The 24,192-nt window shown below is 45.0% G+C and overlaps 1 protein-coding gene across 1 annotated transcript in view; it reads right to left on the bottom strand.

Annotated features, from left to right (window-relative positions):
* Positions 1-1,361: 1,361 nt before the first annotated feature.
* Positions 1,362-24,192, bottom strand: part of ARID1A (AT-rich interaction domain 1A) — a 154,506-nt gene continuing 131,675 nt past the window's right edge. Inside the window, exons 12-20 of the mRNA XM_070764264.1 lie at positions 22,666-22,870; positions 16,906-17,038; positions 15,794-15,966; positions 14,689-14,830; positions 12,661-12,786; positions 12,319-12,415; positions 9,731-10,607; positions 7,869-7,999; positions 1,362-4,464 (exon numbers count right to left, since the gene is read on the bottom strand). Coding sequence (XP_070620365.1) covers positions 2,731-4,464; positions 7,869-7,999; positions 9,731-10,607; positions 12,319-12,415; positions 12,661-12,786; positions 14,689-14,830; positions 15,794-15,966; positions 16,906-17,038; positions 22,666-22,870 — 3,618 coding nt within the window. The 3' untranslated portion in view covers positions 1,362-2,730. The remainder of the gene's footprint in view (positions 4,465-7,868; positions 8,000-9,730; positions 10,608-12,318; positions 12,416-12,660; positions 12,787-14,688; positions 14,831-15,793; positions 15,967-16,905; positions 17,039-22,665; positions 22,871-24,192) is intronic.

Genomic DNA, 24,192 nt, shown 5'->3' with positions numbered 1-24,192 from the left:
CTGTTATAAACATTCAAATGTCAAATCCTCAGGCAGATGATAGCGTGCTTAATTAAAGAATAAGTAGTTGACTGCAGAAGCGTGATATTTTAACTGCCAAGGAGAATAAAAACTTGACTAACCTTAGGTCCTACACAGGGATGGTACCAAGCGGATGGAGGATTTATTCTCTAGTCGTGCTACAGAGTAGCTTTCTTGAATAATCCGGGCTTTTCATATTGCTTAATTGAACTACTAGACTTAATTGAACTTAATTACTAACAATTAAGTAATTAAGACACAAGAATAAGTTTTTTCCCCAATGCCATCACTCTGCTAAACCAGTGTTTCCCAACCTTGGCAACTTGAAGATATCTGGACTTCAACTCCCAGAATTCCCCAGCCAGCAAATGATTTGTGGATGACTAAATCTGTTCTTCAAACGGTAGCTTGTTAAACAGATGATCAAAACAGGGTTGTATGTCAACATAAAATTGATTGGTCTTACTCCTAACGTCAGTTAGCAGGACTTTTAAGTCACAAATTTTCATATTGATTTTATGTGATATAACTAGCATCTCCGTTCTCTAATTCTTATTTGCAGTAACTTACTATTAAATTACTAAGTTTTGCTCTCTTATGCACTACTTCATTCTACAACTGCTAAGAACTTTATGCAAGTAAAGTAAATGCTGTTTGGTACACATATGCACATCAGTTGATTTACCAGTTGGGTGTATACATCTGCCTTCTCAAATTGTTTGTCTCTAGCAGCTTGGTAGTCCTGCCAGGAAAATACTGATCTGGCTCATTTTCAGTTCTCAATTAACAGAGGTCTGCTACTCTTGACTTTGCACAATTAAATTGTTACTTATCTGGCAAAAGGTTTACCATGCTCTTGTTAATTTTGCATTGAAGTACCTTATTATTATTATTATTATTTCCTACTTTGAAATATCAAACTATTTCAAAAATAGCAATAGCAAAAAAAACCCCAAACCAGACCAGTATTCCATGTTGAGTAGGCTAAATAAGTTGTTCTAATATTTCCTACACATCCCCACTTACCCTTTAAAAAAAGTTGAAGACTAAAAGCTTTTAAATTGTAAACAATGGACTAGCAACTACTAAGAATCTGGGTATTATATTCAAAGCAAATCTTCCCTGATTTTACAAACAAATCCTAGCCATTTATGCATTCAAATTTTAATTGTGCATTTATTTATGCTAAATAAATAATACATCTTTATACCTTTGAAAATGACTATTGTTTTAAAAGTATTTTTCCTAGAGAAACATCCGGATTACATCTGGTTGGTATTAGGATGCCAAAAAATGGCTTATATGATAATTGAGAATGAAAACCCTCACAAACATCTTACCAAGATTTAATGTACATTTATTCTTAACACGTGGAACATATAGTATAAAGATTTCATACTGAATAAATGATATTCATTAAGCCAAAAAAGGAAAAAGGGAGGAATTTACATCAAGTTTTTAGCTACATCGTCTGAAATACAAATATGCAGAATTCATCACTGAAAAAATTTAATTGTGTTTCTTCATCAGGAACTTCAACTGAACCTAGAACTTTTTCACACCTCGATTAGAAAGGAAAAGAAACAAAAACGAAACGGGAAAAAAAAAAACCCCAGGAAAATAAAACTATAAGTTGATTGGCTGCTGAGACAGCAATGACTTTATACACAGACCTGTACAGCATCCTCCAGAGGCGAAAAGAAAGGAGGTGGTGGGGAAAAGAGAGAAAGAGAAAGAAAGAAAGAATGAAAGAAAGAAAGAGTGTTCTGGCAAGAGATTAAATAATTGGTGTCTCGCTTTTGCAGGTCATCAACTTGTTTAACTCGTCATACTATAAAGGGGTGGCGGGGCGAAGGGGAACAAAACTGCAGGTCATCCGAGGGCATGTGCAATGTACAACATCATATATATATATACACACCTGGCAGCTGTCAGGCTGCAGCTAAAGGTTAAAACCAGTTCTAAGAGGTGATCTCAGGGTTATTCATACAATCAAGGAGGAAGAGAGAAAGAGGTCAGGGTGTTGTAGGTTCACACATGATACTTTGGGGGAAAAGCCTTTTTTTCTCCTCAACATTAACTAAAAACATTTTTAAAAACTACAAGTTTGCTGCTGATCCAGCTTTTCTTTTTTTTCTCTTCTTCTTCAATGTGAGACATTATTACAGTATGTTTACAGTTTAAGGTGTACAGTACATGAATTCTACAACTCTACTGCACAGGCCTCCCATTGGACAAGGTCTGTTAACAACTGGTAGCTTCTTGGTTCCTGCAAGATTGTGAATGTACAACGATAAACCACACAAAGAGTTCAGCAGTCACTTTTTTTTTTTTGTCCTTCAGAGTTTACCATTAAAAACAGTTATGAAAGTAGTGCCTGTCGGTGCGTGAACAGGACAAAGTTTGTGTTTTTTTCCCCAAACTCACTGTAAACAACAGCAACTTTGGTTAAAATAAAAAAAGTCTTTTTTTTTTAAAATGTAGGCAGAACTTTTGTCTCCTTGAATGGGGAGGGGGGGGCTAGGATAGATCTGAAGGGCTGAGGAGAGGGCAAGGGGGGGGATATCTTTTCCCCAAGGTAGAAGCAAGGACAGCGCAGGGCAGACAGTGGATTCTGAGGTGGTTTTGCATAAATAAAGGGCAACAATCAGTTTCTAAGTCCTCCATTCACACACACACACACAGGGGGGTATAGGCATCCCACGGCTGTCATGATTGGCCAATTAAAAACAGTACATCACAAATAACTTGTGAAACCAACGAGTTCATCAGAGGTGACACGGAGATGTCCAACAGCCGCGATTCGTATAACGTGAACTCCGAGTGGTTCTCGTCCACTTTGGCCAGGGCGAGCAGCGCCCGAGCTGCCCGGCGCATCATGTCCACGCTGGTCGGCTCAAAGGGAGGGTTCTGCATGTGCATCAGGCTGGCCTGGCTCTGCTGGAACTGAGTGGCTGCCAGGCTGTCCTCCAAAAAGCCCAACAAGTTTCCGATGCTGCCCTTCTGCACGGCGATGGCTCGAGCCGCCAAGCTGTCACCCTGCGCCAAATTGGCCAGTAGTACCACAGCCATCTCCCGACATACGGGATTCTTTCGGTCACTAAGAAAACGCACCATGGTGCCGTAGAGTTTCTCCAAGCGACTAAAAGGTGGCGTTGCGAGGATCAAGTCCACGTTGTTGTCCTGGATGCTGAGTTTACTGAGGGTTTCCAGAACCAGTCTTTGAGGGGAGAGGACGGCGTTGGGCCCAAGGGTCGGGAAAGGGTCTTGGGCTTCTGCTGAAGGACACACCGCCCAGTGGAGAAGTCCATCCAGCACAGGCAAACAGATGCTCTCTGGGTACGGGGAAAGGTCCAACTGGCCGGAGATGTTGGCCAGGGTGACCAAAGTGTTTTCGCGCAGCATCTCCAGGCAGTCCCACCACCACTCCACTTTGTTGCAGCTCACTCCTTGGTCCTGCTCCTCTTCCTTCTCGTACGTCAGGGGCGCCTGCTTGCGTTCCGGGTGCTTGTGGTGCAAGAGGATCAGTTTCCCGAGGATCAACAGCAGGCCGGGATGTTTCGACATCTCAAAGTCATTGCCCGGCACGAACGACAAACTCCTGATGATGTTGGACACGCAGACGCAGCGCTTGGACAGGGAGTCCTGCCAGTCCAGGAGCGTGCAGAGGGGCGTCTCGTCTTTACTGTGGGGCTCGTCCTCCAGGATTTTAATATTCCGGTGGGTCTGAGCTGGGCTGATGCCAAAGGGGAATTTGCCGCTTTCCTTCGCTGCCTCCACAGTTTTGACGGCCTCCTCTTCCGCCAAGGAGCCCGGTCGGGCCGAAAGCACGTCGTCCATCGTAGCCGTTATTCTTTTCTCTGGAGGACCCTCGGGTGCAGGGGGCTCTGCCTCTTGGCTAACAGGGTCACCCTCAGCTGCAGGGCGTTTTCTCACAACGGAGTTGCAAGAAGCCCGTTTGTGAGTCAGCATTAATTCCAATTTGCTCTCGAAGTGGGTCTGGATGTGTTCGGTGGTGTCTCCTCCACCAATCCGCCAGTGCAACAGCCCGCTCTCAAATTCCTGTACCCGGCCGAGCTTATCTGAATAATCTACCACAAACGGATCGTTCTTCTGCACTATCTTGACTGGAAGTTTATCAAATTTGCTGACCAGCTTCTCCTCGTTGCTTTCTAGGGGTGCCGTGACTTTATTTGCAAAGGCAGCCTCTTCCTCCCCTTCCTCCTCCTCCTCCTCCTCTTCCTCTACCTCGCAGTTAGAATTCTGTGGCTCTTCCACCTTCTCCGCTCCTCCTTCGGGAGAATTTGAGGATTGGCAACTCCTTTCGGGATCCAACAGAGTTCTCTGCCCTGGATCACCCACTTCGTATTCCTTCAGGATGCCAAAGATTTCAATGAGGCAACGTCGGAAATATTCCACCAATAGTTCCAACAATCCTGGCAGCTGGAAAACAGACACACATCCGAGCAGATTAAGAGCAGCACAATATACACAAGTAAGTACGGAAATTTCAGACTGTTAGATGCAACCCCCCTTTTTTATTCAAATAGCATTACGACTACCATTTGAAAATATAAATTCCATTTTCTAGATGACTTTTCAATGCGTCTCTAATTTTCATGTACAGTGTTCCCTCGATTTTTGCGGGTTTGAACTTCGCGAAAAGTCTATACCACGGTTTTTCAAAAATATTAATTAAAAAATACTTTGCGTTTTTTTCCCTATACCACGGTTTTCCCACCAGATGATGTCATATGTCATCGCCAAACTTTCGTCCGCCTTTAATAAATATTTTTTTTAATAAACTTTACTAAATAAACATGGTGAGTAATAATCTAAATGGTTGCTAAGGGAATGGGAAATTGTAATTTAGGGGTTTAAAGTGTTAATGAAAGGCCTGTTCATAGCCAAAAACAGTGTATTTACTTCCGCATCTCTACTTTGCGGAAATTCGACTTTCGCGGGCAACCTCAGAACGCATCCCCCGCGAAAATTGAGGGAACACTGTACCTTTCTTTCACAAATGCATTAACTTTGTGGTGTTTACAGCTCACTCAAAATATCCCATAGTGGCCCTGAATCCTGCCCCAGGGTCAGAAAATCCTGTCCTTGCATGTTCTGGTGACTTTAAGGACTGGCTGTGTACCCACCCACCCCCAAAGTCTAGAAATTATTACCCCAAAGGAATATCCCATGCTACAAGTCTTGCCCACTGTTGTTCTAAAGAAACTTCCTACTCAGACGAATCCCCTTTACAGGGTTGCTGATAGTGCGAGTTGAGAACCATGAGTTAAATGCATCAAGAAATCGGGGTAAAGTCATTTGAATCATTCAAGTTAAGCATAAAAAAACACAAAAGCCATATCTTCTGAGCAATGGCTCAGAAGATAAACCAGGCAGTGTTCAATCTGCTTCAACTTCTTTGGAGGTAAAATCAATCTTGCATTTATTTATCACATTTTAATCTGCCCATCTCCATCACAGAATAATTGTCAGACACTGAATATGTTGCTGGAATATGTTGCTCCCTGATTATAATCTAAAAACAAGCACATGCTTTGGCTATCGAAACATTTCCCCTTATAGTAGCAGAGCAGATATAAACCTAAGTTAGTAGCACTCTGGAGAATTCAATCTAGTTCTTTATGAATGAACTGAGGTGAACTCCTCTGGTTACTCTACAATAAACTTTGCCTTGTTTTTGTCATTCATTCAGAAGGGAATCAAATATCATAACAAATATTAGAAACTTAGAATCAGGTGGGGATTTTGTGGGTTGGTTTTGTTTTGTTTTTTAAATGGCAGATGAAGAATAATTTCCAAGGAGTTTGTTGAACCAATTGTGCTGAATCTATCGTGGTGCAAACTTGTACCATTCGTTTTGTGAAATGCATTTCAGAAAGTGAAAGCAGTGTAACCAATGGATAGGGGATTCTAAGGGACTTCCAGTTCCTTTGTTCTGCACACAGGGCAGCTGAGTATATATTACCTGATGTCTTTATATTCCCAGAGGGTTCTGAACCAAGTAGTTTGCTTTTCAGAAGGCTTTGGGCTGCATTATAACCAGTACAGTGGTACCTCTACCTAAGAACGCCTCTACTTAAGAACTGTTCAAGATAAGAACCAGGTGTTCAAGATTTTTTTGCTCTTCTCAAGAACCATTTTCCACTTACAAACCCGAGCCTCCGAAACTGTAACCGGAAAAGGCAGGGAGAAGCCTCCGTGGGGCCTCTCTAGGAATCTCCTGGGAGGAAACAGTGCCAGAAAAGGTGGGGAGAAGCCTCCGTGGGGCCTCTCTAGGAATCTCCTGGGAGGAAACAGGGCTAGAAAAGGTGGGGAGAAGCCTCCTTGGGGCCTCTCTAGGAATCTCCTGGGAGGAAACAGGGCCAGAAAAGGCGGGGAGAAGCCTCCGTGGGGCCTCTCTAGGAATCTACTGGGAGGAAACAGGGCTAGAAAAGGCGGGGAGAAGCCTCCGTGGGGCCTCTCTAGGAATCTACTGGGAGGAAACAGGGCTAGAAAAGGCAGGGAGAAGACTCTGTGGGGCCTCTCTAGGAATCTCCTGGGAGGAAACAGGGCCAGAAAAGGCGGGGAGAAGCCTCCGTGGAGCCTCTCTAGGAATCTCCTGGGAGGAAACAGGGCCGGAAAAGGCAGGGAGAAGCCTCTGTGGGGCCTCCCTAGGAATCTACTGGGAGGAAACAGGGCCTCCACCCTCCCCGAATTAAGTTCGTAAGTAGAGGTACCACTGTATTTATAACGCCGCCCAGAAAACTTTGAACTCTCCTGACCCACATATCAAGGCTACTTTGCTTAGGTTACTTTAATTTGCAGAATTTCTTTCTTTCTAGTTATTAAAGAGCAGCCAGAATGAAAAACTGTATCACAGCTTTCTTCCAAGTAGTGTCATTCAGAAGTAATGGATTGCAGTTCCTACATTTCCAAGCCACGTTTAATAACATGAGCTCGGAATTCTGGAATTGTAAAAAAATCAGAATTGATTTTTTTGGGTGTGTGTGTGAATGGATAACTGAAATTTCTAACTTGTTCCAGCCTGCGAAGACTAGAAATTTCATTTTAAACCACTCTCTAAATGCTAAGTTTCATCCTGGCTAGATCTATGCTAGTGCATGATATATACATTTGTAGCAGTCTGCAAATGATGGTTTATTCAACATACATTTAAGCAACCCAGGTGTGCTGGAACATAATCAGAGAGGAGAGCTCCTTCCCATATGGCAAAGGGACAAAGGAGTTTGGAATGTCTGGTATTTAGGAAAAGGGCAAGGTTGAATCCTTCCTAATAATCTATACAGTATATCTATAGCTATTGCAGATAATTGGTTTAGAATGGCAAAATTGAGCCGGGGTGGTGCAGCAGGTAGAGTGCTGTACTGCAGGCCACTGAAGCTGACTGTAGATCTGCAGGTCAGCAGTTCAAATCTCATCACCGGCTCAAGGTTGACTCAGCCTTCCATCCTTCCGAGGTGGGTCAAATGAGGACCCGGATTGTGGGGGCCATAGCCTAGCTCTGTTAAAAAAGTGCTATTGCTAACATGTTGTAAGCCGCCCTAAGTCTAAGGAGAAGGGCGGCATAAAAATCGAATGAATGAATGAATGAATGAATGAATGAATGAATGAATTAAAAAAAAATACTATTGTAGGTGAGCATCAATAAAGGAAGTACATTGTCCTCGGGTTCTTGACACCATGGATTTGTATGAAGCCAATCAATGTTCAGAATGCCCCCTCCCCACCACCACATAAGAGGCAGAGTCCTATACCCACTTCCAGACACCTTCTAATCTATTTTTTGATTTTTTAAAGCCCTTTATCAGAAGTTGTCAACCCACCTGGCTGAGGTTGAAGGTCATAATGCTGTTGTCATCATAGAGGAGGATGTTTATGGTATCTAAGGCCCACGTACTCTCAGCCAGTAACCCAGACTTTAGAGACATCATCACTCTCCATGCTTCAGGAGTTCCTGCAGTATCCAAAACCGAATTTGATACTTATCAGTTACCCGGAATAAAATGAAACTATACCAAACCCTGCTTTCCGACTAGGAGAAGGGCGGCATAGAAATCCAAATAATAAAATAAATAAATAAAAGAATCTCACTTAATCGGCTAGCCCAGTGTTTCCCAAGCGTGGCAACTTGAAGATATCTGGACTTCAACTCCCAGAATCCTCCATGGCTGGGGAATTCTGGGAGTTGAAGTCCAAATATCTTCAAGTTGCTAAGGTTAGGAAACACTGGGCTAGGCCAATCAAACCTGTATGAACATTTGAGCAACCACAATTGGGAACAGCAGCTTGGTAATGAAACAAAGTGGTCACTAAAACAAAGTGAAAACAGCAACGGAGCTCTGACTTTTCAGTTTTCCTCTGCTTTATCGATATGTGGGGATTGTAAATGCAGAGACAGGTGATGGCAAACGTTTTTTCCTTTGGGTGCCAAAAGAGTGTAGTGTGGGCATGTGCTATTGCACATGTGCGAGTGCCCACACCCATAATTCAATGCCTAGGGAGAGTGAAAACAGCTTCCCCCTACCCCCCCGGAGGCCAGAAATGGCCTGTTTCCCAACTTCTGGTTAGGCCAGTAGGCTCATGTTTCACCCTCCACAGGCTCCAAAGGCTTCCTTGAACCCAGGGGAGGTAAAAATGCCCTCCCCATCCCCTTTGGAGGCTCTCTGGAAGCCAAAAACGCACTCCCGGAGCCTATGTGCGAGCCAAAAAATCAATTGGCCGACACACACATGCACGGTTGAGCCAAGCTAGGGCAACAGCTTACGTGCCAGCATAGGGCTCTGCGTGCCACCTGTGCCATAGGTTCCCCATCACTGGCATAGACTGATCATAAAGTTTTTTTCTCATCGCCATAATAACTGCGAATAGTCACCAAATGAGGACTATCTGTACTCACAAGGAATCGTGCAGAATGCAGCTGCGAGAGCAATCATGGGCTTCCCAAATATGCCCATGTTACTCCAACACTCCGCAGTCTGCATTAGTTGCCGATCAATTTCCGGTCACAATTCAAAGTGTTGGTTATGACCTATAAAGCCCTTCATGGCACTGGACCAGATTATCTACGAGACCGCCTTCTGCCACACGAATCCCAGCGACCGATTAGGTCCCACAGAGTGGGTCTTCTCTGGGTCCCGTCGACTAAACAATGTCGTTTGGCAGGACCCAGGGGAAGAGCCTTCTCTGTGGCGGCCCCGACCCTCTGGAATCAGCTCCCCCCTGAGATTAGAACTGCCCCCACCCTCCTTGCCTTCCGCAAACTCCTTAAAACCCACCTCTGCCGTCAGGCATGGGGGAACTGAGATATCTTCCCCAGGCCTATACTGTTTATGTATGATATGTTGTGTGCATGTTTTGTTTTGTTTTAATTATGGATTTTTAGCTTTCTAATTATTGAATTTGTATTATATATTGCTTTCTGTTGCTGTTGTGAGCCACCCCGAGTCTGCGGAGAGGGGCGGCATACAAATTTAATAAATAAATAACTAAATCTTCGTGAACTACCCCCAACCTCCAACTGAGATGTACTGGGCTTCCCATAGCATGTAGCTACTGTGTAGCCATGAACAACAGTTGCTCAACAGCCTGTCGAGGCTTTGCTAATCCTTCCTTTGATTACTGAATAGTCAGGATCACTACTTTTGTAACCAGGAAACACACGCGTAAGTCGGAGCGACTCAATTACCGATATCTTTCATGGTCAGGCGCCGCCTCTGCTTCAGCACCGGTTGTGTAGCCTCCACTGAGCCGGGTGGGAAAGTGATGTCGCGCCGTATCATGGGAGGTTGCACAGTTGCTGGTGTGACGTGTGAGGCTGGAACGGGAGGCCCCGCCTTCTGCATCTTCATCCCCGAGTGCAGGAACGGAGATTTACTTGGGGAGGTGCGGTTCTCCACGGGCCTGGGAAGAGGTGCTGGACTAGATACCTGAGGAATGTGATTCTGCATGCTGGGCTGGGCCTGGTAGTTAGGCTGGGGCGGCCTCGTCATGGGGGGCACGGGGGCGGAAGGGCCGTAAGGAGGCTGGCGGTTGCCGTGAGAAGGCCACGGTCCCTCGTGGTTAACTCTCTGGTCTGGGTGGAGCATTTCTTCGGTTCGGTTCACCCCGTGGTAGGCAGAGCCCTGGGGCACAGAGCCAGCGCTCTGCCGATTCGGGTAGCTGTAGCCCATATCGTTACGCCCTTGCCACAGGGCGCCCTGCTGTGGGCCTTCCGGCGTGGACTGAAGGGGCCCCCCGATCATCTGAGGAGGCATGCTTTGCTGCGTGCTGGAACCAGGGGGAGCAGAGACCCTCTCTCTGCCAAACTGGAATGGGAATTGGTTCTGGGGCCCAGCGGCAGGCCGCCGATCTGCAGCGGGATATGTATTGCCAGCGTACTGGTTATACATTTCCTGCTGGGGGGAAGGTTGAGCGGTTTGGGGCTGGCTCGTCTGTTGGGTTTGTGCTGGAGGGAGCTGGGGCTGGGCTTGTCCTTGGCCTGTGCTATACGGGACGTTGTATATCTCTCCTTCGTGTCTTTTGGCTGGGGGACCATAGTTGCCATCCATGGTTCTCTTGTAGTTCTATGGGGGGGAGAAAGAGGAGACTCAGCTATTCACAAGCAGCTCTCGGTCCTACTGTACCAATCATAACATCCGTAAGACATTCTATGAAGACTTTCATTCCTCCTAGAAGAGAATTCTAGTGAATCGTATTATGTCAAGTGATGATACGGGAAGGCCTCCGCCTAAATCCCTCATGCCCTCATCACCTCGAGGCTCGACTACTGCAACGCTCTCTACATGGGACTTACCTCTGAAGAGTGTCCAGAAACATCAGATCGTGCAGAATGCGGCTGCAAGAGCAATCATGGGCTTTCCTAGATATACCCACGTCTCGGCAACACTCCGCGCGGCCTGCACTGGCTGCCGATCAGTTTCCGGTCACAATTCAAAGTGTTGGTTATGACCTATAAAGCCCTACATGGCATCAGACCATACCTTCGGGACCGTCTTCTGCCGCACGAATCCCAGCGGCCGATTAGGTCCCACAGAGTTGGCCTTTTCCCGGTCCCATCGACTAAACAATGCTGTCTGGCAGGACCCAGGGGAAGAGCCTTCTCTGTGGCGGCCCCGGCCCTCTGGAATGAACTCCCCCCAGAGATTAGAACTGCCCCCACCCTCCTTGCCTTTCGCAAGCTGTTGAAAACCCACCTATGTCACCAGGCATGGGGAAACTGATATATCCCCTAGCTATCACGGTTTATGTATGGCTTGATTGGTTTGTGTCACTATTTTAATTATAAGGGTTTTTAAATGTTTTTAAGTATTGGATTTGTACACTGTTTATTATTGTTGTGAGCCGCTCTGAATCTCCGGAGAGGGGCAGCATACAAATCTAATAAATAATAATAATAATAATAATAATTATTATTATTATTATTATTATTATTATTATTATTATTAATAAATTATTATGGTAGGTTGCTGCCGGGATGGCTAATTGTGCACAGCTCCACAGCTCCGTAGCGCAAGTGTGGGATTGAGCACAATTTTGCTACCCACACGCTCATCCAGTGAAGGGCTACCAAAATTTTTACTACCACTTATGCATTTTCTTTCAACATCTTCCAGTGCAAATTGGGGGCTCTGGGGTGGAGCTCCATTTTCACTACCCCACTGCGTCCCCCCCCATCCGGGCAGTAGCTCATCCCTGCGTGCATCCCCGCGCGAGATTTTGCTACCTGCACAGGTGCGGGAAGCAAAATTGCGCCCGATCCCACCCTCGTGCTCCAGAGCTTAGTCTCCGGTCACAATTCAAGGAGTTTTAGGGCCAGACTATCTATGGGACCACCTCCTACCGTATACCTCCCAGAGACCAATAAGATCTCACAGAGTTGGCCTTCTCCGGGACCCATCGACTATGCAATGCAGGTTGCCAGGGCTGCGGGGCAGGGCCTTCTCTGTGGACACCCCGGCTCTATGGAACCAAATCCCTCCAGATGTCCGTGCCGCTACCACACTGCTGGCCTACTGAAAAGCTGCAAAGACCTGGCTTTGCCAGCTGGCCTGGGGACCATGAATTGTACGTCTTTCATGGCCAAATTGGAACGATATGTATGTTTTCGATTGATTGCTGAGTTGTGGGTTTGACCTGGAGTTATTGTTTTAATTTGTACTTGACTTCTTTGTATTGTTAACTGTACTTTTTTATATTGTTGTAAGCCGCCCCGAGTCCTTCGGGGATTGGGCGGCATAGTAGTCGAATAAACAAACAAACAAATTAGAAGCTCACCTGCTGTTGTGGCTGATATAAGGTAGACTGTTGGCTAGGAAAAGGGCTGCCAGAGGATGTACCTTGAGTTGGAAAGTGATTACTAAAGGAATCATGCCTATAATGGGGCAGAAAAAAACATATTTTTTTTTAAAAATCTCCAGATATAGCAGATATTATGAAATCCACCTATTAAGAGCAGTGTTTCCCAACCTTGGCCACTTGAAGATATCTGGACTTCAACTCCCAAAATTCCCCAGCCAGCATTCGCTGGCTGGGGAATTCTGGGAGTTGAAGTCCAAATATCTTCAAGTGGCCAAAGTTGGGAAACACTGTATTAAGAGAACGGGTATTGTGACTTACCGTTGCTGTGGTTGTTGAGAATAGCGGCTGGGAGAATACATTCCTGAATCCGGAGTGGAAGGCAAGATGTTGGGTTGGGGGGTTCCAGTTCCCAAGCTGGCTTCAGGTCCCAGACCTGCTTCGGTTCTAGAGCAAGACAACATCTACACTTACAAGAAATAATTTTAGCCCTCCTTTATGGAAGTTAGAGCCTCGAAGAGAGCATTGCTACTAGAAATAAAATCTCATGCCACCCAGAGACCAATTAGATCGCAAAGAACCAGCCTTCTCCAGGTCCCATCAACTAAACAGTGTAGGTTGGCGGGATCGCCTTTTTTGTTGCTGCCCCAGCTCTACGGAACCTACTTCCACACACACCCACTGTTCCCACTCTACTGGCCTTTCAAAAAGCTCCTAAGACCTGGCTTTGCCAACAGGCCTAGGGGGGCCGTAAACTTAACATCTGATGCCAAAATTTTGTTTGAATGGTATGTATGTCGTTTTAGACTGGATTCAGTGTTTCTATGGTTTATTTTATAGGGGTTGTTAATTGGAGTTTATAATTACTGTTGTATTTGACTTCTTTTTATTATTGTATTGTATTGTTTTATTGTTGTAAGCCGCCCTGAGTCCTATGGGATGGGGCATCATAGAAATTAAATAAATTAAATTAAATTAAAGTATAGACCACACAACTGTGGTTTACACCTGGGTTTTGCTTTAGGTATAATTTAACAAGTCAGTCACTCGGATGCTGAATGTATTAGGGGTTTTGAAGACCTTTTTTAGACTCTACGTTTAAAAGTCTGGAGGACTTCATATTTGTTCTCTTAGGGAACGGGCAAAATAGTACCTGATCTTTTACAGCTTCGAGTCATATTAAAGTAATAGTACTATCCTTCAAACCTTTATTACACACCATCACAACTTGCACACTTCCAGAGGAAAGGGAAAGGTAATTGTTGGCACGGGTGTCAAAAGAAAGGAATTTTTATGCATATGTTCTGGGAGTGTGCTAAAGTTCGGAAATTCTGGAAGGAAGTGCAGAATGAAATAAATAAGATGTTAAACATTAAGTGGATAATTGCAAAAGAAATAGTGGTATTAGTTAAACGAAGAGAACTGAGAGATTTTAAAGAAATAAAAACTGCAGCACTGGAAAGCGCTCAAGCGGTAGTGGCATTGGGTTGGAAAGGGGCTAAAAAATGGACATTACAGAACTGGTACTGGTACATGGTGGATCACATTCATTTTGAAATTATGGAAATAAGATTAAACAACTCTAATGAAAACAAACTGGGGAAACTGATGGAACGATGGGACAAGGTGAAAGATTATACGTTAAGTAAAATTTGCGACGAAAAGGTGAAAAATAAACTCTTTGAATTGTAAATAAATGCAAATCAGGGCTGAGGAAATAACAGAATATATACTTGTAAATATTTGAAACACCCCCCCCCCCCAATTGGTGGTGGGGAATGTATGTTTAGTCAAGTGATGGGAACACATGCACAGAGCACCGTTGTATGTTGTTTGTATTGTATTATGCATGTGCAAAAACCAATAAAATATATTTTTTAAAAAAATATTTACTTGTAATTCAAACATCTGCAAGGCTAGTCCTCAGCAGAGGTGGGATTCAGCAGATTCTGGCCAGTTCTGGAGAACCAATAGTGGGAATTTTGAGTAGTTCAGAGGTCCGATAAAACCCACCTCTGACTGGCCCCAACCCCCCATTAATTCTCTACCTCCCAAGTCCCAGCTGATCGGGAGGAAATGGGGATTTTGCAGTATCCCTCCCCTGGAATGGGGTGGGAATGGAGATTTTGCAATATTCACCCACCAAGCCATGCCCACAGAGCCGGTAGTAAAAAAATGTGAATCCCACCACTGATTCCCAGGTATACAAACATTGGAATTTGAGGCTTTCTTGCTTGGTGATGGCAGTGGAATTAAAATGAATAAACTTACCCGAAATAAGAACATTTGCTTAACTAAGAGCTATGTGGTACAGCAAGGTAGAAGCAATGCGTTAGAGGAAAAACTAACCTGACTCTTTCAAAATGGCTGTATGGGTAATGTTGCCTCGGTCCCATAGCCATATTACTCATTCCTGGCCCTGTAGCTCGGTTATAAGGATCTCCCATACCACTGTTGGGACCTTGCCCCGAGGACATAAAGGGATCACTTCCTGAAAGGGAGAAAACGCAAAGGATCAGCCTACAACAGTGATTTTCAACCTTTTTTGAGCCACGGCACATTTTTTACATTTACAAAATCCTGGGGCACACCACCAACCAAAATGACACAAAATGACACCCTAAGACACTCTCCTCTCTTTTTCCATCCCTGTCTCCTCCCCCCCTTGTGTGTGTGTATGTGTGTGTGTACACATTCTGGAACCCTTTCCAAAAATAGCTGAGGGCTGGTCCCCCCCCCCCTCTTATTCTTTGGGTGCTTTTTATCATATGCTTTAAATCAAGAGTCACTTCTCTCTCTCTTTTGTTTCTCTCTCTTTCCTCTCATTCTATGCCTCAATCATTTTCTCATTTCTCTTTTTTTCCTCCTTTTTTGCTCATTTCTCTCTCTCTCTCCCTTCCTCTCCTTTTCTCTCTTTCTCTCTCTCTTGCTTTCTTTCTCTCTCTTGCTTTTTTTCTCTCTCACTCTTGCTTTCTCTCTCTTTCTCTCTTTTCTCTCTCTTGCTTTCTTCTCACACTCTCAGTCTCTCTCTTTCTTACTTTCTCTCTCTCTCTCAGCAAAAAGTCAGCAAAAAGTTGCGAGACCGAAACCTGAGCTTCCTTCTTCGCGGCACACCTGACCATGTCTCGCGGCACACTAGTGTGCCACGGCAAACTGGTTGAAAAACACTGGCCTACAAAATCCAAGACCCAAATGGAAGACGAATAAATACGATGTTTTACTGGGCAGGGAATTAGAAGATGGGTAAATCTCAGAGGTGTTTCCATTGCTTTAGGACAGGGGTGTCAAGCTTGCGGCCTGCGAGCCAGATGTGTCACATGCTGGCCACGCCCACCCCCGTTTTAGCAAAAGGGGGGAGGAGTCACAAAATGTCATATGACACCAACATGAGTTTGACACACACATGCACGGAGTTTTAATGGCTACGCGCTGGAGTATAAAAGACCCCAATCACCTTTTCTCATACTGCCATACGGATCCTTATTTGGCTCATAGGACATGCGACCCATCATGTCGGAAGTGTTCATGCTGGGCTGGTACCCTGGGTTTGGAGTCATGGAGTTCCTCTTCTGGAAAGTAGGGTCGCTGCCGTCGGGAAAGGCATCCTGAAGGCCGACCGAGTTACTCCTGACCCAACACAAAAGGAGGAACGTTTTAACACCACTGCAACCCATTCGCAACTCCATACTTTGGTACTCTTAGAAACATAGAAACATAGAAGACTGACGGCAGAAAAAGACCTCATGGTCCATCTAGTCTGCCCTTATACTATTTCCTGTGTTTTATCTTAGGATGGATATATGTTTATCCCAGGCATGTTTACATTCAGTTACTGTGGATTTACCAACCACGTCTGCTGGAAGTTTGTTCCAAACATCTACTACTCTTTCAGTCAAATAATATTTCCTCACGTTGCTTTTGATCTTTCCCCCAACTAACTTCAGATTGTGCCCCCTTGTTCTTGTGTTCACTTTCCTATTAAAAACACTTCCCTCCTGAACCTTATTTAACCCTTTGACATATTTAAATGTTTCGATCATGTCCCCCCTTTTCCTTCTGTCCTCCAGACTATACAGATTGAGTTCATGAAGTCTTTCCTGATACGTTTTACGCTTAAGACCTTCCACCATTCTTGTAGCCCGTCTTTGGACCCGTTCAATTTTGTCAATATCTTTTTGTAGGTGAGGTCTCCAGAACTGAACACAGTATTCCAAATGTGGTCTCACCAGCGCTCTATATAAGGGGATCATAATCTCCCTCTTCCTGCTTGTTATACCTCTAGCTATGCAGCCAAGCATCCTACTTGCTTTTCCTACCGCCCGACCACACTGCTCACCCATTTTGAAACTGTCAGAAATCACTACCCCTAAATCCTTCTCTTCTGAAGTTTTTGCTAACACAGAACTGCCAATGCAATACTCAGATTGAGGATTCCTTTTCCCCAAGTGCATTATTTTACATTTGGAAACATTAGACTGCAGTTTCCATTGCTTTGACCATTTATCTAGTAAAGCTAATTATGTTTTTTGGCATAGCAGTAGAGAGCGGAAAGTGACTGGAGGTTACCTGATGCCTTGCAAAGGTGCCATCTGACTATGCGGCGTAGATGCTGGAGTTGGGGGCTTCAAGTCTCCTCCTTCGGCCATGGAGCTACTAGTGGACTGAGGTGTCTGAGGACCTTGCATGGAGCCTGAACCCGCTGCAAGAGAAGGGAGGCGTCAACCAAATGATGATATGAAGGTGTTGCGCAAAACCCCAAACTCAGTAGACGTATAAATAGGAAAGTGATTAACATGTTATACCAGTGATGACGAACCTTTGTTTTTCTCGGGTGTCAAACCACAACTTCCTGCATTGCCCCCTGGACTTCTAGTAGGCCCGTTGGGCCATTTTTTGCCCTCCCCAGGTTTAAGAAAGATGGTGGATGGCAAAAAAATGGGCCCAACAGGCATACCGGAAACAAACTTCCAGTAATAATAATAATAATTAATAATTTATTGGATTTGTATGCCGCCCCTCTCCGTAGACTCGGGGCGGCTAACAACAATAATAAACACAACATGTACAATCCAATAATAAAAAACAACTAAAAACCCCTATTATAAAACCAGACATACACACAAACAACTTGTAATGGCCTAGGGGAAAGAGCTATCTCAACTCCCCCATGCCTGGCGGTATAAATGAGTCTTGAGTGGTTTACGAAAGACAGGGAGGGTGGGGGCAGTTCTAATCTCCGGGGGGAGTTGGTTCCAGAGGGCCAGGGCCGCCACAGAGAAGGCTCTTCCCCTGGGGCCCGCCAAACGACATTGTTTAGTTGACGTGACCCGGAGAAGGTCAACTCTGTGGAACCTTATCAGTCGCTGGGATTTGTGCGGTAGCAGACGGTTCCAGAGGTACTCTGGTCCAATGCCATGTAGGGCTTTAAAGGTCATGACCAACACTTTGAATTGTGACCGGAAACTGATCGGCAGCCAATGCAAGCCACGGAGTGTTGAAGAAACGTGGGCGAATCTTGGGACCCCCACGATGGCTCTCGCGGCTGCGTTCTGCACAATCTGAAGTTTCCGAACACTTTTCAGAGGTAGCCCCATGTAGAGAGCATAGGCCCATTGGGTCCTTTTTTCACCATTCACAGGTTCCACAGGCTTTTCTGAAGTCTGGGGAGAGTGAAAACAGTCTCCCCCTGCCCTCTCAAAGGCCAAAAATCAGTTGGCCAACACGCACATGCGTGCTGGAGCTGACATACGGCAACACCACATACGACCTGGCTCCACGTACCACCTGTGACACGCGTGTTATAGGTTTGCTATAACTGTGTTGTTCACTTCCCTATGCGGATTCATTCACAGCACCTGGGGGATCGGTGAAAATTTTAACTGATTAAGAGAGATCAGGCATTCCTAATTTTAACTGGAAAACGTGCTGCTCAAAAATCTTGTTATGCCCAGGCTGTTACATACAAGGAGAAATAACTTTTAACAGTATCCACCAATAGGGCAATGAACATTATGGTGGCCTTCTGCAAAAAGATAATACTGTAAAATAAAGAGAAAGTTGCTGTCTTGTAAAACCTTGTTGGTAGGTATTACTCTATAACAGTGGTTCCCAACCTTTCTTTGGCATTCCCCACCTAAGCACCTCTAAAATTATTATTATTTATTATTATTTATTAGATTTGTATGCCGCCCCTCGCTGAAGACTCACAGCGGCTCACAACAGCAAAGCACAGTACAAACCCAATGATTAAAACGGTTAAAACCCTTAAACAGTCATACACCCCAAACAAACCATACATAAAACGGAACGGCCAGGGGGAATCAATTTCCCCATGCCTGGCGGCAGAGGTGGGTTTTTAGGAGTTTGCCAAAGGCAAGGAAGGTGGGGGCAGTCCTGATCTCCGGGAGGAATTGATTCCAGAGGGTCAGGGCCGCCACAGAGAAGGCTCTTCCCCTGGGGCCCGCCAGACGACATTGTTTCGTCGACGGGATCAGAAGAAGGCCCACTCTGTGGGACCTAATCGATCGCTGGGATTCGTGCGGCAGAAGGCGGTCCCGGAGATAATCTGGTCCGGTCCCATGAAGGGCTTTATAGGTCATAACCAACACTTTGAATTGTGACCAGAAACTGATCGGCAACCAATGCAGACTGCGGAGTGTTGGTGTGACATGGGCATATTTGGGGAAGCCCATGATTGCTCTCGCAGCTGCATTCTGCACGACCTGAAGTTTCCGAACACTCTTCAAAGGTAGCCCCATGTAGAGAGCGTTGCAGTAGTCGAATCTCGAGGTGATGAGGTGAAAATCCTGATCCCAAACCCACCCCCACATGACATATAATTCTTACTTCCTACTCACCCAGAAGAAACCTAAAAGGCCATTAATTTAGCTTGTTTGTTTGATTGATTTTTTTATGCCGCCCTTCTCCTTAAACTCAAAGTGCATGTTAGCAATAGCACTTTTTAAACAAGCTTCCAATTGCCCCCATTAAAAATCAAATTGCCCCCCCTCCCTGTGGGGCATGATCCCACATTGGCAACTACTGCTGTATAACTTTTAAACATAGTTCCACGTTGCAAGAGCCCACAAAACCTGCCGCAAACAAATCTACCTGGCAACGGACAAAAGAGATGGGGGGAGGGCTTTTCTTGATGCGGGACAATTTAAAAAAAAACCAGAGATGGCAAAGAACCAGTCAGCAGGTGTGTGGCTCATCTACAGCTTCACAGGTGGCCCAGTGGCTGAGGTCTCTGCACTCCGAGCAGCCGGCTGGAGTCAAAACTCTCCATGAAGATTTTCCACCAGTTGCCATTTCAACCCTGATGTCCCTTTCGCCTGGCCGGGCAAGTTGATGAGTCATTTTGGCTTTTCATTAAAATCCTCTAAGGGTCATGGGCAGGTCATGTTTGTTGATGCCCCACCTTCAGGGCACCCTCTCCCTTCTCAGTGGCGGGGGGGGAGAAAGCTCTCCGGGGGCAGGAGAAGGCCAGGGCAGCGGGCAGCGGAAGCCCAGCAGGGCGCTTCATTCATAACCCCCTCCCCTCCACCCTCTCCCCATTATTCATTAGCCTTTCAGCTCCATTCCTTCCCCCCCTGGGAATCCAAGCAGCAAAGTCTCAGCTGCATTCTTAATACTCTCACACCAGCAGGAAGAGGTTTCCAGGCATTCCCCCCGCCGCCTGGCTGCCCTTTGTTGTCGTCAACCCCACACCCCCTGCGGTCCCCCCCCACCCCTCCCAACTCACAAATTTACAAACTGCTTGGAAGGGTGCCAATTCCACACGCTCTGAACTCTTTGGAGTAGTCTTTAGCGGGCTGCGCTGCTTCCCAAGGCGCACGGGGGGCTATTCATTCATAAGCAAAAGCCCAAGAAGGTGGCAGACTACAACTTCGGAAAAGCGCTCAGGCTAACAAGGCGTCCGGGTTAGACCGGATCTAACCCACGAAACAGAATTTGAGGTCCCTGCTGTAGAGGAGGGGAGTTTGGCAGGCGCTAGAAAAGGGACGGCAAACCTTTTTTTGGGCTTTGGTGACTAAAGGGCGCACATGTGCGCACGTGGCCACACCCATAATGCAATGCTCTCCCCCACACATGTGGGCACAACCCCTGCTGCCCACCTGTGCATGTGCGCAGACCTCACCGAAGCCTTCAGACTTCTGGTAGGCCTGTTGTGCGAGGCGAGGGGGAGGCCGTTTTCCCCCTCCCAAGGCTTCATAAAGGCTCCAGAGCCTATGGATGGTGAAAAAGGGACCAACGGGCCTACCAGAAGTTTGGAAATTCATTCATTCATTCATTCATTCATTCATTCATTCATTCTATCTATCTGTCTGTCTGTCTATCTATCTGATTTATAGGCTGTCTGAGGCTTATAACATATAAAAAAACAATGTGATCATCCTAATTCAATTCAATTAAAACTAGCTAATCTAAAAACCCCAATATTAAAATCAATCATTGCTATTCACACAACAAACACACATTAAATGAACTTCTGGTTGGATCTCCTTTCTCCATTAGTAGGGACAGTTTTTGCTGGTTCACTGCTCAGAATAATCAAGAACATTTCTCTTTTAAAGAAATCCCTTTGTAATAAAAGTAGAACTACTGTTCTGTCCCACTTAATTTGGAAATCACTGCAATCACTAAAAGACGACTCCGCCATAGAAAACAATTCGCACTCTCACTACAGACACTGCCCGCTACTTAGTTGAAGACGAACATTATAAGCGTGAAATAAAACTACAGACTTTTGAAATAATTTTGTACTCAAACGAGGGGCTTCCGATGAATGGCTTTACATTAAATTCATCACTGTAACCCAGATTATACATTCTCTTCTAGCTCTTAAAATACAAGATGTGTCATATTCTACACATTATAACATAGGTGAAGCTAATGGGAAAAGGCTGTTGTGTAACTTTGTCCCCTGTTTCTACCTTAGTGTACAACTCCAATATGTTAGTTTCTTTTAACTACTTGAAAAGAGACACTTTGTCTGGAGCAGGGATGTCAAACTCAATTTAACTAAGGGCTTCATTGGGGTTGTTTGACCTGCAAGGGTGTGGCCAGGGTGGGTGTGGCCAGGGTGGGTGTGGCCAGCTCAGCATCACTCATATTGGGGGCGCATAGGGTGGCCACAGGGTCTGCTAGTGCAAATGGGAGCTTGGGAGGACGGTAGGCTCCATTTTCGCCGGCAGAAGGCTGTCGCTGCCAATAACGGAGCTACGGAAGGCCGCACATATTTTCACTGGCAGAGGCACCACGGGTTGGTCCTTTGTTGTTCCCAGAGAAGCCCGTGGGTCAGTAAGGGGCGAGTACAAGTGCACTAGAGTGCCTTCCGTCTCCTGTCCTATTGCTCTCCTATATCTCCTATTCCTTTCTTCTATTCCTGTATCTCTTCTTCTATTCTTTCATTGATATGTTCTATTACTATATCTTCTTTTCTATTATTTCTTAGATATATTTTACTATGAGTATCTTCATCATGTATTTTACTATGTGCATATAGATATATACCCACTAAAACCCTCATTGTGTATTGGAATAAAGAAAGAAGGAAGGAAGGAAGGAAGGAAGGAAGGAAGGAAGGAAGGAAGGAAGGAAGGAAGGAAGGAAGGAAGGAAGGAAGGAAGGAAGGAAAAAAGAACCCCACAGGCTGGATCCTGCTTGGAGGCCTTGAGTTTGACACCTGGGGCAAGGAGAAAGCGCTTTGTCTAAAGTCTAAAAATGAAACCCATGACAATAGCATGCACAGAGGTTTCTATAATTAGTTTGAAAACATTCCAATAGAAATTGGGATTTTCAGCCATCTACCGCACTGATGGTGAACCTTTTTTTCCTCGGGTGCCGAAAGAGTGCGTACATGCGCTATCGTGCATGTGTGAGTGCTCCCACCCATAATTCAATGCCGGGGAGGGTGAAAATAACTTCTCCTGCCCCCCTGAAGGCCAGAAACAGCCTGTATCCCAGCTTCTGGTGGGCCTAGTAAGCTCGTGTTTTGCCTCCCAAGGCTCCAAAGCTTTTCCTGGAGCTGCGGGGAGGGTAAAAATGTCCTCCCCCCCCCCCCGAAGACTTTTTGGAAGCCAAAAACACCCTCTAAGAGCCTCTGTACGAGCTAAAAATCACCTGGCCAGCACACTGCAACTGAGCTAGGGCAAACGGCTCGCGTGCCAGCAATGTGGCTCCGTTTGCCACTTGAAGCACCCGTGCCATAGGTTGGCTACCACTGATCTACAGTTTATTCACAGTAGCTGCTGTCTAGTGGACATTTATCTGTTGTGGAACAAGCAGAACACTCAGTGGGCTGTAGAAAGCACCCGGACTCACCTGGAGATGGAGGCTGTATTTTGGTCTGTGATTTCTTGTTATCCGTTGCAAAGATGTCTGGCGGAGGATCTTCGCCTCGTTCAATCTTGCACTCGAATGCGTAGAGACACTGGATGTACTGCTTCTTCAGGCTGCTAGCTGCACTGCTGGAGGTGCCCACGTTCAAATTGGTAGCCAACTCCCGCCACTTCTTGTTCTTGTTAACCTGCATAAAGCCAGAAGTGCCAAATAATTTAGTTTTTCCTTCAACCCCGAGTCTTCGGAGAGGGGCGGCATACAAATCTAAATAATAAACCCAAATCTCTCACACCCCTTCCTAAAATGCACAATAAAAGTGATTACATCAGCCTCTCAAAAATAAATGAGACAGGAATGCGGCTTTTTGGGAAGGGGAGAGGCAACCTCCCTCTGGTAGTTCAGCTTAACAATGGAATAAAAGGAATAAAGTATGGAATAAAGTGTATATATGGTTAAATAAGAAGAATAAGAATGTATGAATTATACTATGTGTAGTATCTAGGTTATAAATGAAATGTTTTATTATATAAGACCAAATAGGATTTCTTCTTTTCATTTAAAGCTTTAAGTTGATTTAAAATATTAACAAGGTATTATTTTCCGTATGGAAATTTAACTTCTGAATAAGCAGGGGTATTGCAACCCCAAATTTGTGTTGAATGTATGTTTGTTTGTTTGTTTTGTCCTTTTACTAAAAATTTAATAAAGTTTATTTTTTTTAAAAAGGATATCATTAGCGATTTAACCACAATTTGTTGTGATGAAGTGGAAAGTAACTTTTTTTTAACGTATTTCTTTTCTTTTCCTTAGCTGTATGCTTTTCTTTTCTTTTCTGTACCTTATTTTATTTTTAATTCTTTTCCGTTTTCTTTCAGTTTGTATGGTGACATCTTTTTAAGTGGAAAAAGAGGGTTCGAGTGTCCACTTCAAATAACCTTCTTAAAACTGCCTCAACAGGGGGTCCCCAAACTAGGCAACTTTAAGACTTCTAAGACAACTCCTAGAATTCTCCAGCAAGCTGGCTGGAGAATTCTGGGAGTGGATGTCCACACGTCTTAAGGTTGCTAAGTTTGAAGACCTCTGTGGGATATTTAGACAGGGAGTCTTTACTCACAGTCACGTAAGCCCTTATATCACCTCGAGGTTTGGCTACTGTAATGCTCTCTACATGGGGCTTCCTTTGAAGAGTATTTGGAAATTTGGAACAAACTTCCAGCAGACGTGGTTGGTAAATCCACAGTCACTGAATTTAAACATGCCTGGGATAAACATAGATCCATTGTAAGATAAAATACAGGAAATAGTATAAGGGCAGACTAGATGGACCAGGAGGTCTTTTTCTGCAGTCAGTCTTCTATGTTTCTAAATGGCAAATCATGCAAAACGCAGCCGCACGAGCGGTCATGGGCTTTCCCAGATATGCCCGTGGTTCTCCAGCTCTCTGCAGACTGCATTGGCTGCCAATTGGTTTCCAGATGCAATTCAAAGTGTTGGTTATGACTTATAAAG

The sequence above is a fragment of the Erythrolamprus reginae genome, chromosome 11, assembly GCF_031021105.1.
Source record: "Erythrolamprus reginae isolate rEryReg1 chromosome 11, rEryReg1.hap1, whole genome shotgun sequence".
Taxonomy (NCBI): domain Eukaryota; kingdom Metazoa; phylum Chordata; class Lepidosauria; order Squamata; family Dipsadidae; genus Erythrolamprus; species Erythrolamprus reginae.
This window is presented reverse-complemented; position numbering and strand designations above follow the sequence as displayed.